General features: G+C 44.7%; 1 protein-coding gene across 2 annotated transcripts in view; it reads right to left on the bottom strand.

The window, feature by feature from the left end:
• Positions 1-2,724: 2,724 nt before the first annotated feature.
• Positions 2,725-15,638, bottom strand: part of ERCC5 (ERCC excision repair 5, endonuclease) — a 29,774-nt gene continuing 16,860 nt past the window's right edge. The window contains exons 8-15 of one of the 2 annotated variants that reach the window (XM_055426650.2): positions 14,219-15,337; positions 11,939-12,186; positions 11,466-11,585; positions 11,085-11,298; positions 8,888-9,032; positions 6,210-6,410; positions 5,051-5,135; positions 2,725-3,406 (exon numbers count right to left, since the gene is read on the bottom strand). In XM_055426650.2, the coding sequence (XP_055282625.2) occupies positions 2,816-3,406; positions 5,051-5,135; positions 6,210-6,410; positions 8,888-9,032; positions 11,085-11,298; positions 11,466-11,585; positions 11,939-12,186; positions 14,219-15,337 (2,723 nt within the window). In that variant the 3' untranslated portion in view covers positions 2,725-2,815. The remainder of the gene's footprint in view (positions 3,407-5,050; positions 5,136-6,209; positions 6,411-8,887; positions 9,033-11,084; positions 11,299-11,465; positions 11,586-11,938; positions 12,187-14,218; positions 15,338-15,638) is intronic. The other variant, XM_055426651.2, reaches the window with a different exon arrangement.

Raw genomic sequence — 15,638 nt, forward strand, 5'->3', positions numbered from 1 at the left:
AATTACACCAGAGAACTTAAATCTATAAAAATGAATCAAATAGAATAAATGAAATAAAAAGCTCTATAGTGGGTTTAACAGCAAATGTAGAGAAAGCTAAAGAAAAGTTAAAATATAAATTTACAGAAAAAGTATAGGATGGTCACCACGCTAAATAAGTTACAAGTATCCCAACTTGCTTTGAAAAATGATAAATTTGCTATGCTGCTGTTTGTCTTAAATGGGTAACCTTTTTTTATACTAAAGAGCACCCTGAATTCTGAATTAGAAGATTTGGGTTCAGGTCACAATATTTTCCTATTAGATAGGTGAATTTGGTAAAGTCAGTTATAATAACATCTTGAGACTTGTTTCTTCCCTTATAAAGGATCTACCTTGGTCACAGGGTTTAGAGGGAAAAAAGGATATAATCTCAAATTGTCCAGTAAATACTGTACTTATGGCATAAGATAATAATGGTGTTTGGTTTTTAGTGTCTTTTTTTTTTCCCCAGACTTCTATCTTTATTGGTATGGGGCTTCCCAAGGGCTCAGTAGTAAAGAACCTGCCTGCCAATACAGGAGACGCAGGAGACATGGGTTCAATCCCTGGGTCGGGAAGATCCCCTGGAGAAGGAAATGGCAACCCATTCCAGTATTCTTGCTGGGAGAATCCCATGGACAGAGGAGCCTGATGGGCTACAGTCCATGGGGTCACAAACAGTCAAGTGCAAACTAAGCATGCACACATCTTAATTAGCATATGGACTGAGTCAACAGGTGTTCTATGAACATATTTTAAGTCGTCTACTAACGGTTCTGAATACCCATTTTTCCTCCTTCTAGACACACAGCCCAGGTAAAGGTTACATTTCTGAGTATGTCGAGTATACACTGAAGAATATGGTCAGTTTAATTCAACAGGATGGGAACGGGAAGTGATTTTTCTAGTCACCTTTAACATAAGACATCCTGCTCACCCAGGACTATGGTTCTTTCCTCTTTGAGGAGGTTTAACTGCAGCTACAGCCATGACCGGCATAGACAGCTGAAGCAGTACAGTACCCAGGGGATGGCTGAACCTGGACCCTGCATGAGACGGGTTCTCACCTGCCTCACCAGCCTAGACTGGCCTGGCTGCTGAGGAAGAGGTGGTGTCTCAGCTTACTTGAAAGTACAGGTGTTTGTCGCTCAGTTGTGTCCAACTCTATTGAGACCCCATGGACCGTAGCCCAGCAGGCTCCTCAGTCCATGGGATTCTCCAGGCAAGAATACTGGAGTGGGTTGCCATTTCCTTCTTCAGGGAGTCTTCCCAACCCAGGGATCGAACCTGGGTCTCCTGCATTGCAGGCAGATTCTTTTACCATCTGAGCCACCAGGGAAACAGTGGTTCACACAGTATAGGAACATGTCTTGGTTATAGCAGCTTAGCCTTCACTCCAGCTACTGCAGTGCAGGACAAATATAAGTTATCAAGGCAACAAAATTACATTTTAGCAAAACTACTGCTATTCTACCTACAAACACATATGCAGAAAGCTCTCAATTTTAAGTAGCTTGGAGAAATGAGAGAATAACGTGAAAAAGTTAACGTCCCTCTTCCCAACCCTTCCCCCAAACTGTTCTATTTAAAATATCTCCAGAGAAAAGAAGCATTAAGGAAAGATTTTATTTTGGAATCTAGAAGAATGCTTCTGAAGAATTTATTTACAGGGCAGCAGTGGAGAAGCAGACATAGAGCACAGACTTATGGACGCAGGGAGGGGGAGGAGAGGGCGGGATGTCTGGAGAGAGTAACATGGAAGCTTACATTACTGTCTGTAAAAGAGATAGGCAATGGGAATTTGCTGTATGGCTCAGGAAACTCAAATAGGGGCTCCGTGTCAACCTAGAGGGGTGGGATGGGGAGGGAGCTGGGAGGGAGGTTCAAAAGGGAGGAGATATATGTATATGGCTCAGTCACGTTGAGGTTTGCCAGAAAACAACAAAATTCTGTAAAGCAATTATCCTTTAATTAAAAAAATCACACACAAAAGAAGAAAAGATTATATTCTGTCTATGTGGAAGTCAGTGTTGATTTTAGAAGAAAGCTTTTAGAGAAGGCTGAAGCAGAAGATGTATTTCAAATTAGGAAGAAAGAAATAATGAGCAAAAAAAGGCAGCAGCTACAGTCCAAGTATTTGAGAAGCTGCACTGGAATGTAAACATAAATGAATGCAAATATAAACATAAAAATACTTATATAAGAGGTTTCCCAGGTGGTGCTAGTGGTAAAGAACCCACCTCCTAATGCAAGAGACATAAGAGACGCAGGTTCCACCCCTGGGTTGGGAAGATCCCCTGGAGGAGGGCATGGCAACACACTCCAGTATTCTTGCCTAGAGAATCCCACGGATGTGGGGGCCTGGCGGGCTACAGTCCAGGGTGGCAAACAGTCACATGACTGAGGCAAATGCTTACATAAATGAAATGGATATAACAGTAAATATATTCTATCCTCATCTAGGTTGGAAAGTCAGAGGGAACATACACTGAGGGTAAGTACCAATCAACAGAAACCCCTTCTCCCTTCCTAATGCTGGAAAGCATCGACACTGCAGAAGACTAGAAACTCGAACAGATGAGGCCTGTAGATACAAAGAAATAGTCAATGAAGTGGAAAACGCTAGAAAAAGGTAACATATTAAAGAAAATAAGTAATTGTCCAGCTTAACGTCCATATTCTTAAAAGCCACACAACAAAAGATTGTGCAAATACTTTGAATTTTAATATTTCTCCACAACAAATTCATCACAAAACGTCAGGCTGTACCCAGTTACAGAGACTGCACGGGTCCTTAGGTTTTCCACTTCCTTCCTCTCGCGCTTCTCCGTCTCCCCTTCTTCTTGCCAAACACAGGCCTGGCAGTCACCAGCACGGGCTTCGCCCTCCCTCCATCGCTGTCGTCGCTGGAGCTGCTCGTGGTCCCGCCGTCCCCCCGTGAAGCAGGCGGTGCTGTGCTCTGTGCGTGTGACGCGCGGGCTCTGGACCCCCCGGGTGCTTTCGCCCTGTGCACGCCCATCGCAGGCAAGTACTCCGCATCCTCACTTGAAGAGGCCTCGGACGACTGCGAGAGGTAGGCCTCCCCCAAAAACCCACCACTTTCCTTCGCTCCTTTAGACCCCGAAAGCCTCTTTCTTTTCGGGCTGCATGGCTCCTGCCATCTATTTGCTGTGCCTCTCTTCTGGGTTCTTCCTTTCGCCTCATCAAGGAACTCAGACTCTTTCTCCATGGCAACAGAAGCTGCTTCTATTTCACTGGCTGCTTCTTCTCTTTCTTTTCTCAGCATACATGTCACAGCTCTGTTAAGTCTCTGACTCTTAATACCCTTAGCCTCCTGTCTCTCCTGTTGGGCTAATCTAAAGAAAGAATCAATTCGGAGCTGTGTCTAAAAAAATGAAATAATAATCGATCAGACAAGGAAGTAAACTTTACAAAGCAAATCAAAGAATTCCACCTTATTATTAGTGGCACTGGATGACTCTTTCAGAAAATACTAATACATCCTTTCTCAAAAGGGTAAGCCTATGGCTGATTCATATTGATGTATGGCAAAAACCCAACATAACATTGTAAAGCAATTATCCTCCAATTAAAAATAAATAATTTTTTTTAAAGGGAAGAGAATTCTAAAACAAAAAGTTCATCTCTCCCTAAGGAATGCTGGCAGTAAATTCTACTTTCAAGATCACACTTGAAAGTATCACTTCTGTCAACTAATCCTTCTGCCGACATATCAAGTAAGAAATCCCTTTGTCAGCATTCAAAGAGAGTTAAATATTTTTCAGGGACAAAATCGTCTTCTTTTATAGCAACACGATATCATGGAGTCTGTTTCTAAATTCTACTCTTTCCTTTTAAAAACACTGTCATCACGATACCTTTAGGAAGCAACTTCACAGTATTATATATTAGGAGTCGGAAGAAATAGTCTTGACTTTTGTTCTAAAACCCCACTTTCAGGAAGTCATTCCTTAAAAACAGCTGTTTGAGAAAAGTCATATGGCTGATGTCCGTCACAGCATTACATACGAAAACCTGAAAATTCAAGGTCCACTATGGGAAGTGAACCAAGTAAGTCAAATCTCTTTGATGAAACGATGTAATCTGGTCATTTAAAATGAAAGCTATGTAAAACACACACACAAAAAAATACTTACCCTAACCAGTGAATGGGGGGGATTATTTATATCAAATTGCAATTATGTCTGGTAACAAATATATGTAGGAAGGAGGGGGAAGATAAGAGAAAACAGACCTAAATGTTAACCTCTATGTTGGAGGAAGCAAACAACAAGTAATTTTGATTCATTTTTTTCACTAATTCGGAGAAATAAACTTATATTAACTACTATAATGAAAAGGGAGAACAGTATTACAACAAAATTTATCTGAAATTAAGTGGTAATCAGTTACTAAGCCAACTAGCATTCCTTGGTGGCCATACAAGGTATCCAGTACAAAAAGTCATCAAACAAACAACATGAAACTTTCTGGAAAGGTGGTCTACTTCAGCTTTGTGTTTTCTTTTTTTCAAGATTAACCCAACCTAACTGAAAAGGATCTACTCTGAACATGTATCTTGCAGGATTTGGTCTGAATCCTGCAGAATGATTTACCTGTATGTACATTTTGTGAGGTTGTCTCTGGGGTGAGAGGAGGTTCCTGTGTGGGCAGGAACACACTCATGGATAAAACGAGATGTTGTTACCTACCCAAGGGAACTGAGGGCCATACGGAGGCCTTGTTTTACAGTCGCTTAGTCATGTCTGACTCTTTGCGACCCCATGGACTGTAGCCTGCCAGGCTCCTCTGTCCATGGCATTCTCCAGGCAAGAATGCTGGAATGGGTAACCATTCTCCTCACCAGGGGATCTTCCTGACCTAGGGATCGAACCCAGGTCCCCTGCATTGCAGGCAGATTCCTTACTATCTGAGCCACCAGGGAAGCCCCACAAAGTAAAAGTAACAGGTCTTTAACAGCTGGCCATCACAGCCTTCCTAACTTTATTCTAAGAGCTGTCACAATTACCTGATGGACATTCAGTTGCTTTAATACAGGAAACAGAGATTCATCTGTCTTCGTCCTGTTCCAGCCAAAATACCGCTGACAAAATATGCAGGCAGTTAAGACTTACACTGTTTTTAGAGATATTTACAAGTGATAAGTAAAAAGGTCCACACAACCCACCCTTGACTCCACTTCCCGTATCTCCAAAGATTTTCATATTTATAAAGATTAAAATGGTAAAAGAAGATAACAAATTACTCCAACATAATGGCAGTATGTTCTTATAAATATCCTCTAAGATAAAAGATATCCAACACTCATTTTAGGACACCCAAGACTGTGAAAAAAAGGCTAATCTAGGATAAAAACAAATTTCTGATATCACATATATTTCTTTGAGAGAAAAAGATGTAGTGAGATTAATACTATTGCAAACTTTAAAATATCTATCCAAGTGATTATTTAAATAGGCAGAAAAGAACAGTAATAAAAAGAACAAACCTAATCATCTTTTCTATTCTTTCAGACTAAACACTTAAAATATGATTGCTTATCCTCCTTAAAACTAAAGAGATGATTCACAATAACTAGAACATGGAAGGGCCCAAGTGTCCATTGATAGATAACTGGATAAGCAGAATGTGATATTACATGTGATGGAGCAGAACCAGCCTTAAAAAGGAAGGGGAGTCTGCCGCACTCTACAATTAGATGAACCTTGAGGATATTATGCTAAGTGAGATAAGCCAGTCTCGAAGAGATCTACACAGTATGGTGCAACTCGCGTGACGAACATACATGCAGTGGTCAAAGTCACAAAGAGAGAAAGCAGATGGCGGCGGCCAGGGGCGGGAGGGTGACGGGTGGGCTCGTGTTTAATAGGTGCAGAGTTTTAGTTTCAGAAGATGAGAAGAAGAATATGGGGGTGAACGGTGATGACGGTTACACAATAATGAAAGTATGTCATCATCGCTGAACACTTAAGACGGTTAAAACGGTAACGTTTTATGTTATGTGCATTTTACCACAAAAAAAAATTACGGAGAGAAAGGAATGGAAAGGAGCATCTTAGCTAAAGCAACATTAACAAAAAAGTGATCCAAGTTCATGTTTCGTAGGTGTTAAACCAACACACACATTCGCCTTGATAGTCCCTGTGTCTGAGGAAGGGAAAGGATACTCTCTGATCTTGTCGAGGTCGGGTTTGCCCCACAGAAATGACCCCCTGGACTCGTCCACCACAGGCTTGAGGTAAGCGTCCGCCACAGCCGGGTTAGGGAAGCCAGGCGTGAGTTGCAACTTGCGCAACTTTTTTTTCACTTTGGTGTCATATGGATTTGGCCTTATCTTCTTATTCTCCTGGGCTTCGTGCCACCACTCTCTACAAGGCAAAGGAAACCAGTCTTCATGAAGCAGTGAGACCTTGTAGCTGATGCACCGCTGACAAAGAGCTAAACTTAAAGTTTAGTCACAACTCCTCTGTCTCTTTACCAAGTGGTAAAATGAAATAATCTGTGTGCATGCGTGCACTATAGTGGTCGTGTCTGACTCTGCAGTCCCATGATCTGAGCCCACCAGGCTCCTCTATCCATGGAATTTTCCAGGCAGGAATACTGGAGTGGGTCACCATTTCCTTTTCCAGGGGATCTTCCCAACCCAGGGTTCAAACCTGCCTCTCTTGCATCTCCATCCTTGGCAGGCAGATTCTTTACCAGCTGAGCCACCAGGAAAGCCCAAGTTGAAGTAATGTATCTGTATTATTTACTTCAAGTCAACTACAATACGGAACCCAAAAATATTTAACAAAATGTAAAAACACCATGAAGACTGTCAAATCTTTAAAATGCAGCATACAACTCTACGTCAAATATGATCCTGATGCTGGGAAAAATACATATATGTGGAGAAACAGAGAAAAAGTACATTGGAGTATTTACAATAATAAAAACACTAACAGCTATTCTTTTATCCTGTGCTAGGCAATGTCCTAAGTGAGGATACAGCTACTAATTTTCTTTATGTTTTATTCCTTATTCAATTTTTCCACTGTGAGTACAAATCACTGTGGTGGGTTAGAGCCCATGTTGGCCCCTCCGCCTAACAAGAAGCAGGGCTCCATGTTCCTCCCCTTGAGCCAGGCGGGCTCTGTGGCCACGGAAGTGACTCTGCCGGGCCTTCAGAGACTGCAGTCTCCACTTTCTGTCTCTTAGACTGTTTGCCTTGAGAGCTGCCGACATGCTGTGAGGGGGTTCAATGGAGAGGATCTAGGCCCCCGGTCCATACTGCTGGCTGACCTCTGCTGAAAGCTCCACTTGCCAGCTAGGGGCAGGTCATCTCCAGTGGCCCCCCAGCCCAGCTCAGGCGCCCCCGACACACCTGGAACCAGGCAAGACATCCCCATGCAGCCTGATCAAACCAAGGATTCATGAGCAAAACCTGTGACTACTGCTGCGTGAAGTCACTGAGACTTAAGGTAGTTTGTAACGCAGCCAACAGCCAGAAAATTTTATATAGTTAGGATAAATAAATAGCATGAAAGTTAAAAAACGTAAATATAACCCTTTCTAATATATCCATTCAATGGAACCTAAAAAACTCACAATCACTGCTTCAATACTGAGTCCTAGGAACTGACAGACTTGGTCTCCACCAGTCCGGCCCCTCACCAAGGCAGCAGCGCCCTCTAGTGCTAAGAAAGACCAACTGCAGTCTTTGTGCAGGATCAAAACGCAAAAAGGAAAAAGAACAAAAGATCTATCTTCTTTAGTTCTGTAATACTGTCCCAAGAGGGCAATGGGAGAATACCTCTATGTCTCCCCTACTGGCCTGACAATTTTCATCTTCGACACGGTAATCATGACTGCCACTAGGAAGAGCAGCAAAGCAAACTCCTCAAACCAAATGGATCACCCCTCCTTAACGCAAGCGGCCCAGGCACTTAACACAAACATGAAAGACGGCCATGATGACCTGCCCACCAGCTGAGCTCCACGGGGACAACAGGGAGCAGCAGTGACTGTGCTATAAAACTGAAGGGTTTGTGCCCTGACCAACCCGATGGAGTGGAATTGCTCTTCTGTGTTTTGGGACTATTTGGGAATCTGGACTCAGCACTTTCAGGTCTCATTTCCCTTCCTCCAAAATTTTCTGTGAAATCTCCCCCAATTTCAATGTTGGTAGCCAACTCCAAATGAAAGAAGAACAAACTGTGTAGGTCAAACCAAACACAGCTGGGCTGAATTCAGCCTGTAGACTCGGAGTAGCTCTGCTTTAGTGGGGAGTGATTGATCAGGGTCTGGGTAGAAGGGAAAGCAGAGAAGAAAGCAAGGCGACACTCTGTCGTTCTGCTCTTCACCCTTTCCATGCCCTCTTCTATCTGCCACTGACGAGCTAAGACATATATTCCCGCTCCCTGGTCTGGCCGATCTCCCTCGGCACACTCAGACACAGAAGTACCAGTACACGCACACTTCCCTTGGCCCCAGCGTGCGGCAGCTCCTAAGCACACAGTCTGTGACTCAGCTGTCTTCCTATTCCAGCCCAGCACACAGTCTGGTACATAATGGCTACTCAAAAAATATGTGAAGGAATGAAATGGTAACTTCCACACTCCCAGGAAATCCTACAGGACTGGCCGTATCCGTTAGCTCAGATAAAAAATATAATCTAAACAGAATTTTCTCTGATTTCCTCAAACTCGAGAAAAGGGAAAACAAACTTTAGAACCTCAACTGTTACCTCCTCCTACTTTCCCAATGAAGAATGATCTGTGACAGCTCATGATGTAACTAATAGTCCTGTTTAATTTGGGTGTTTATATATAAACACCTGAACTAAAGAAATGAAGAAAGGACTTACGAGAATTTTTGGAGTGGTTCCAGGCCGTGTCCAGGGAATTCGTTGAGAATTTCCATGGCGGTAACACAACCCACGGTTGGTATTCCTTCTGTATAATCACTTCCAAGCAAATAGGCCAAATTTATTAATTTGTTCCGGTCCAATCCTATAAGAGTAAAAATTATTACGTATTTTTACATATTTTGTTTTATAAACATTTATTACATAAGATTTATAACTATTTTCTTATAACGATAATATCAGTTCAGTTCAGTCGCTCAGTCGCGTCTGACTCTCCGCGACCCCATGAATCACAGCACGCCAGGCCTCCCTGTCCATCACCAACTCCCGGAGTACACTCAAACTCATGTCCACAGAGTCGGTGATGCCATCCAGCCATCTCATTCTCTGTCGTCCCCTTCTCCTCCCGCCCCCAACCTTTCCCAGCATCAGAGTCTTTTCCAGTGAGTCAACTCATCGCATGAGGTGGCCAAAGTATTGCAGTTTCAGCTTTAGCATCAGTCCCTCCAATGAACATCCAGGATTGATCTCCTTTAGAATGGACTGGTTGGATCTCCTTGCAGTATAAGGGACTCTCAAGAGTCTTCTCCAACACCACAGTTCAAAAGCATCGATTCTTCGGCGATCAGCGTTCTTCACAGTCCAACTCTCACATCCATACATGACCACGGGAAAAACCATAGCCTTGACTAGACGGACCTTGGCGTTAATATACGTGTGTATATTCTCATCCAATGTCCAAAGATATCTGTTTCATTATTTGAAATAGGATTCTTTTTCGTAGATGACATTGAGTTAGGATTTTTAAAGTTTCATCCATCCTCACAGTTTTCAATGCCCCATAACCTGTGACCCCCAAGTGCAGCTCTCTCCCCGAGACCTCTCCTCTGAACCACAGCCACACACAATCAAGTGTCCACCAGGATGTCACAGGGGCATCTCAGAAACAACACAGTCAGGTCCCGATCTTCACTGTCTTCACTTTACCGTTCCGCCTCCTCATTCAAGGCAAGTCCACTCTATATGCATGAATTCTGGGGAGACAAAATTCAGCCCGAAACCACCTCCATGCTTCTCCAGAACACGCCAGGCAGGCTTCTTTCTGCCTCAGGGCCTTTGCACATGCCAGCCCCTCTGTCTGACATGCTCACCCCAAGGTACCTGTAGCTCCTGCTTCCTCTCTCCTTTAGCTCCAGCCACAAAGGTATGATTAGTAAAGCCTTGTTTGACCACAAAGGACACACACTTCCTGTGACTGCAGGACACGCTCGTCTCTCTTTTGTGGCTTTATTTTTCTATTTGGCTCACACCGCTGTCAAATTATGATTTATGTGTTTTTTATCATCTGTGTCTCCTCCTGGACTGTTTTATTCGCTGCTGTTTCCCCACTTCCCAATGCCAAGAACAACTAGCATATAGGAATCACTCAGTGTGTACTTGCTGAAGGAATGGAAAGATGAGGGATCACTGCCAGAAATAATACAGGACCCTGAGGCTCATGATTCCGGCAGGAGTGACTTGCACCTGCCTTCCCTCTCTGCCACCTCCGGCTTACTCTGGAGAGTGCAGGTACTAATCGAGTGTAACCAAGTCTGATGACTGAACCTGCAGAAAACATGTAAACAGGACAAGGGCTTTAATTCTCCATTCTGAATCTAAAGTCCTATCCTGGACCCCCGGCCGTATGGTGGATAAGAACCTGCCTGCCAGTGCAGGGGGCATGGGTTTGACCCCGTCTGGGAAGACCTCACACGCTGCACATACAGCCTGTGCTCAGCAGTAAGAGAAGTGGCCGCAACGAGAAGCCCATGCGCCGCAGTGAACAGCAGCCCGCCCCCGCTCCCCGCCCCAAGACCCAGTGCAACTAAAATAAAGCAATAAGATCCTATTCTACAGAAGCAAAAGACCATCATACGAAAACATGTATATGAAAGTGTTAGCCACTCAGTCGTGTCCAACTCTTTGCAAGTCCATGGACTGTAGCCCTCCAGGTTCCTCTGTTCATGGCATATTCCAGGCAAGAACACTGGAGTGGGTTGCCATTTCCTTCTCCAGGGGATCTTTCCAGCCCAGGGATCGAATCGGGTCTCCCCCTACCATTTCGATCAATACACCAACTAGTCCCTTGGAAAGAAAGAATTCATACTATAAATTCCTAAGGTAAATGTCAAAAAGCAACGGTACTCTTAAGTCTTACCTAACTGGTTGTGAAAGTCCACATACTGGTAATATTCTACAAACTTGTTTTTATTGAAGAAGTTTTTGTAGACGTGCCGTGCTCCAAACAGCCAAATATCGCTGTCGTCGGTGATGGTTCCGGAAGTCTGGTCGGTCAGATCCAGGATGGCGCACTGAGCCTCTGCTTCCATGGGAGCCTCGATGTAGGGGATGCCGAACAGGCGGAGCAGTTCCTGAAGAGACAGACGCTCCATGAACCCTGCTGAGGAGCGGGACCTGGCCTCCCCCCAGAAGTGGGGGCCGTGCTGAAACGTGTCATTCCGTGCACATTCCCTCGGGGGGTCTGATTCAGCAGAGACATGGCAGGTGTTGTTTAAGGAGGCCCCAGCTGTACACCTACCTGGCTTTCCAAGAACATCTGCCCTGTCACAGTAGCGGCCACCCGCTCTTGCTGCTGTTTTTGAGCTTTCAGTGAATTCTGCTGGGTTAAGAGGTTGCTCTCCAGAGCTTCCAGCTCATCCTGTAAAATAATTTCATTTGTAGATAATCATACTAATAACCCAGTTAAGTTCACTGGTTATAAAAAGTCTGCATTTAGTCTGACTAAAGTTACCAATAAGCAGTTTCTCCTTAGGAAGCTTTCCACTTGGGTTTCTGAGCAAGTCTGTAAAACCTTTAGAGTTCCCTCACTACCTCACACGGCGAACGGACACTATCCCAGCAGGCAACCCAGCGAGAAAGGAGCCCTCAGGAGGCGCAAGAATATGCGTATGAGCAGCTAGTTAGGATCCAACCCGCAACTCCTGGGAAACTCAAATGCTACTTAACTTGGCTTCCTTAGCAATGAGTGAAAGCACGATGTCACGTTATTACCAGATCGATGTCCTGCCACTCATTGAGCGAACCGTCTGCATCTTTCTCAGTCTCTTCGTGTCGCTCAACAGCCATGGCCTCAGTCTCAGAAATCGCTCTCGGGAGGCCCTCGGAGCCACCGGTGGATTCTTCCTTCTCAGTTCCTGTCAGTTCCTCCTCACCTTGTCCAGAGGGAGGTCTGGAAACTTCCGGTGACTCGGCTTGAAGTTCATCACTGCTATTTATACTCTGCACTTCAATGAAACTTCCTGTACCAAAATAATGAGGTCATTTTTCTACAAGTGAGACATTAAAGTTATCCTGAAACAGAGAGTTTTCCAAAGAATCCTGAAAAGTGTTTTAAGGAAAGACTTAAAAGTAACAGAAAACACATAACCATAGTATATTCTTATTAAATAGATTTAGTAATAAGTGTCTGTAACTTCAAAATAAGCCTCTTTAACTAGATATACTGGCACTGTCTTTGAAATTAGGAACTGAGCTTTCAGTACTTACACATCTGCTTTATACAAAAATGTTCTCTAAGTTTAATATTGTTTTAAAATTTAAAAAGAACTATCAGGGTATGTAAACAATTATGGAGGTTGCTGAAAACGTTTTCATGCTGTTTCACTATGAACACAGCAGAGAAAAAAGCTGTGACTTAGAAAGCTGTGACTGGAGAAAGCTAGGAGAGACAGCTCTTTGTCTTCCGCGTCCCTTCCCTCCTCTTGATGTTTCTTCTTCTCTTTAAAAAGCATTTATGGATTAATTCCCTTCCTCCACTTTAGGGGGAGGAGGCTGGGTCTGAGGACACACTCAAGACAGAGGGCCTGGGGCTCTCAGGGCTGGGGGCTGGGGCCAAGGAAGACAGCCGTCCAAGGAGGCAGCCAGGGAGGCCAGGAGGTGGTTACAAACAGAGAATAAGCCAATGTGTAAATACACTGAACATAGTGGAAGGTTCTTCACTGTCAGCCCGGGAAATTACAAAGAAGTCAGAGCGTGGAGTAAGAGCTGTGACACTGGAGAGGAAGTACAGACACGAGTGTGAGTTCAAGGGTGTTTGCACGGCCCCATGAACAGGTGCTGGGGTTGGGATTCCAGCCCCATCTGATGGCCTCAGAGCTGGAGCTTCCTGGTCTACGCTGGAGCAGTTTCCACCCTCTGGTTACCTCTGCTGGGGAGAGGAACCAAGAAGGCGGAGTGTCTCCTGCTCAACCTCAGCTGGGAACAGTGTGGTCACTCAAGTTTTTGGTCATTCTGCACGTCTGCAGATGACTACAGAGACACCACTGTGAGGACAGATTCTGAGCCAAGAAATAAATTGTAGCGAGCAGGCAATTTCGCAAATATGAAGTCTGAAAAATGAGGTTTGACTGTACATAAATGTGTATAGATATATAATATACATGTGTACATATTAGAAAGCAGAGACATTACTTTGTCAACAAAGGTCCGTCTAGTCAAGGCTATGGTTTTTCCAGTGGTCATGTATGGATGTGAGAGTTGGACTGTGAAAAAAGCTGAGCACTGAAGAATTGATGCTTTGGAACTGTGGTGCTTTTAAACTGTGGTGTTGGAGAAGACTCTTGAGAGTCCCTTGGACTGCAAGGAGATCCAACCAGTCCATTCTAGAGGAGATCAGTCCTGGATGTTCATTGGAAGGACTGATGTTGAAGCTGAAACTCCAGTACTTTGGCCACCTGATGGGAAGAGCTGACTCATTTGAAAAGACCCTGATGCTGGGAAAGATTTAGGGCAGGAGGAGAAGGGGACGACAGAGGATGAGATGGTTGGATGGCATCACCAACTCAATGGACATGGGTTTGGGTGGACTCTGAGAGTTGGTAATGGACAGGGAGGCCTGGTGTGCTGTGGTTCATGGGGTCGCAGAGTCGGACACGACTGAGCGACTGAACTGAACATATGTATAGAGAGAGATACGGAAAAACCAATGTGGTAAAATGCCAGTGATGAGGTTCTAGGTGAGGGAAATATAAGGTTTTGAAGTATTTTTTTTAACATTTTAAACTTTCCAATTATTTCAAAACAAAAAACTAAAAAATTAAAGGGAAACTCATCTTTACCTTCTCCAATTAGGGCACTTCCTCCCTAGTTTAAATACAACAAAAAGAGTAGCCACCAGGAAAGGTCAAGACTGCATTATGAGCTATGTGTCCCTGGCAAAGCCACTTGACCTTTCTGGGTCTCTAGTTCATCAGCTGAACAGTGTGGACCTGGACCACGCTCAGGTGTGAAATCCCGCTTTTCTTTATCTCTTAAGAGAGAACAAGCACCTACCGTCAGAGTCGCTGTCTTCGGAGTCTATTTCTGTTGGTCCCATGGACTCTGGCACCGAAATCAAACCCTGGCCTGCAGATTCAACGGGCTCATGTTCTTGGATGGTTTTCAAGAAATTCTCATGCTCCGTGGCACTAACAGATGCCACATTTCCTAAGTCACTTAGCGTCTCTATAGCGACACTCAGGGTCTTGCGTGATTCTTGCAAACTGGCAGTGCCGACGATGTCAGGGGCAGGATTTTTTTCAGATTCTGTTTCATCATCGCTTGAGAGAACAGAGGTGTCATGTTTACTTTCGGGCGGAAGAGCCTGCTGTGGCTCGGACACTATGGTGTACGTCCCACTCCTTGACCCAGAACTTGGACTTGTCGGAGGTGTTGGTATCTGCTCTGGGCCCCCCCGGAGCCCAGGCGCATCCCCATGTAGCACCACAGTGCTTTCTAAAGGAACTGGATCTTTTCCATCCTTAGCTGGAGACTCAGCACTGGTCTGAAAGGGTTCCTTCACTGCGTGCATAGATGGCATCTGTTCTTCTGGAAGGCTAGACTTGCTGCCTTGGCAAGAGACAGTGCGCGGTAAAGGAGCAGAGCCTGCCCGCTCTTTCTCGTCACTGCCGTTGGCCACGTGCTCCTCTGTCAGGGCCACACTGGCAGTGCGAGGCACTGCCGTCAGCAGCTCTCTGTCTGCATCTCTCACTTCAGGCTCTTCCACAGCTTCCTCATCAGAACTGCTCACCAGCGGCCTTGGTTTTCTCCTGCCCGCCCCCTCTGTCTGCACACCGGCACGCACTTTCAGATCTTCATCGTCATCATCAAGAGCTCTCTGAATGGCCAAGAGGGTCAGTGGGGACACAGAACCCTCAGGGCCGGTAGCAGATGGGCTCTTCACATGGCGCGGCCTGCGATGCTCACCCTCCAGCTCGTCTTCTGAGCTACTGCCCAGCAGGGCAGCCTGCATGGCCAGCAAGGTTCTCGGGGAGGGAGGGGGGGTGTCAGGCTCTTTCTTTGGCTTCAGTTTTTCAGGCGGAGGTGACTTCGTGTCTAAAGCCCCACTGTGCTTTTCACTGCAAGAAGGAAGAGACTCTGAATCCACTTCTGTGGCTTTCTTAGCTTGAATACCTTGAGGAAAATTGAAACAGTGTCACTAGGTAGTTCTACAGGGTGACAGCATGCTTCCAGTTAGATGAGTAAGAATATACTTATTCTCATGATGAAGTTATAAATTCTCATTTAACCAGCAAGTAGGAATTAATTAATTTTAAAGTGGGTTGGTAGAGTACTAGTTAATACGTTAATGGTTGTACAGATCATCACATTAATAATAATTATAGTTAATAAATTAAGTAGGGCTTCATTCATGTTATCTGCAGGAGGGAGTTTATAGAATTCAGAGACGCGACATACTTTTGGGTTTTAACCA

The sequence above is a fragment of the Moschus berezovskii genome, chromosome 13 (genome assembly GCF_049115385.1).
Source record: "Moschus berezovskii isolate FMDL1 chromosome 13, NW_MosBer_1.0, whole genome shotgun sequence".
NCBI classification, from domain to species: domain Eukaryota; kingdom Metazoa; phylum Chordata; class Mammalia; order Artiodactyla; family Moschidae; genus Moschus; species Moschus berezovskii.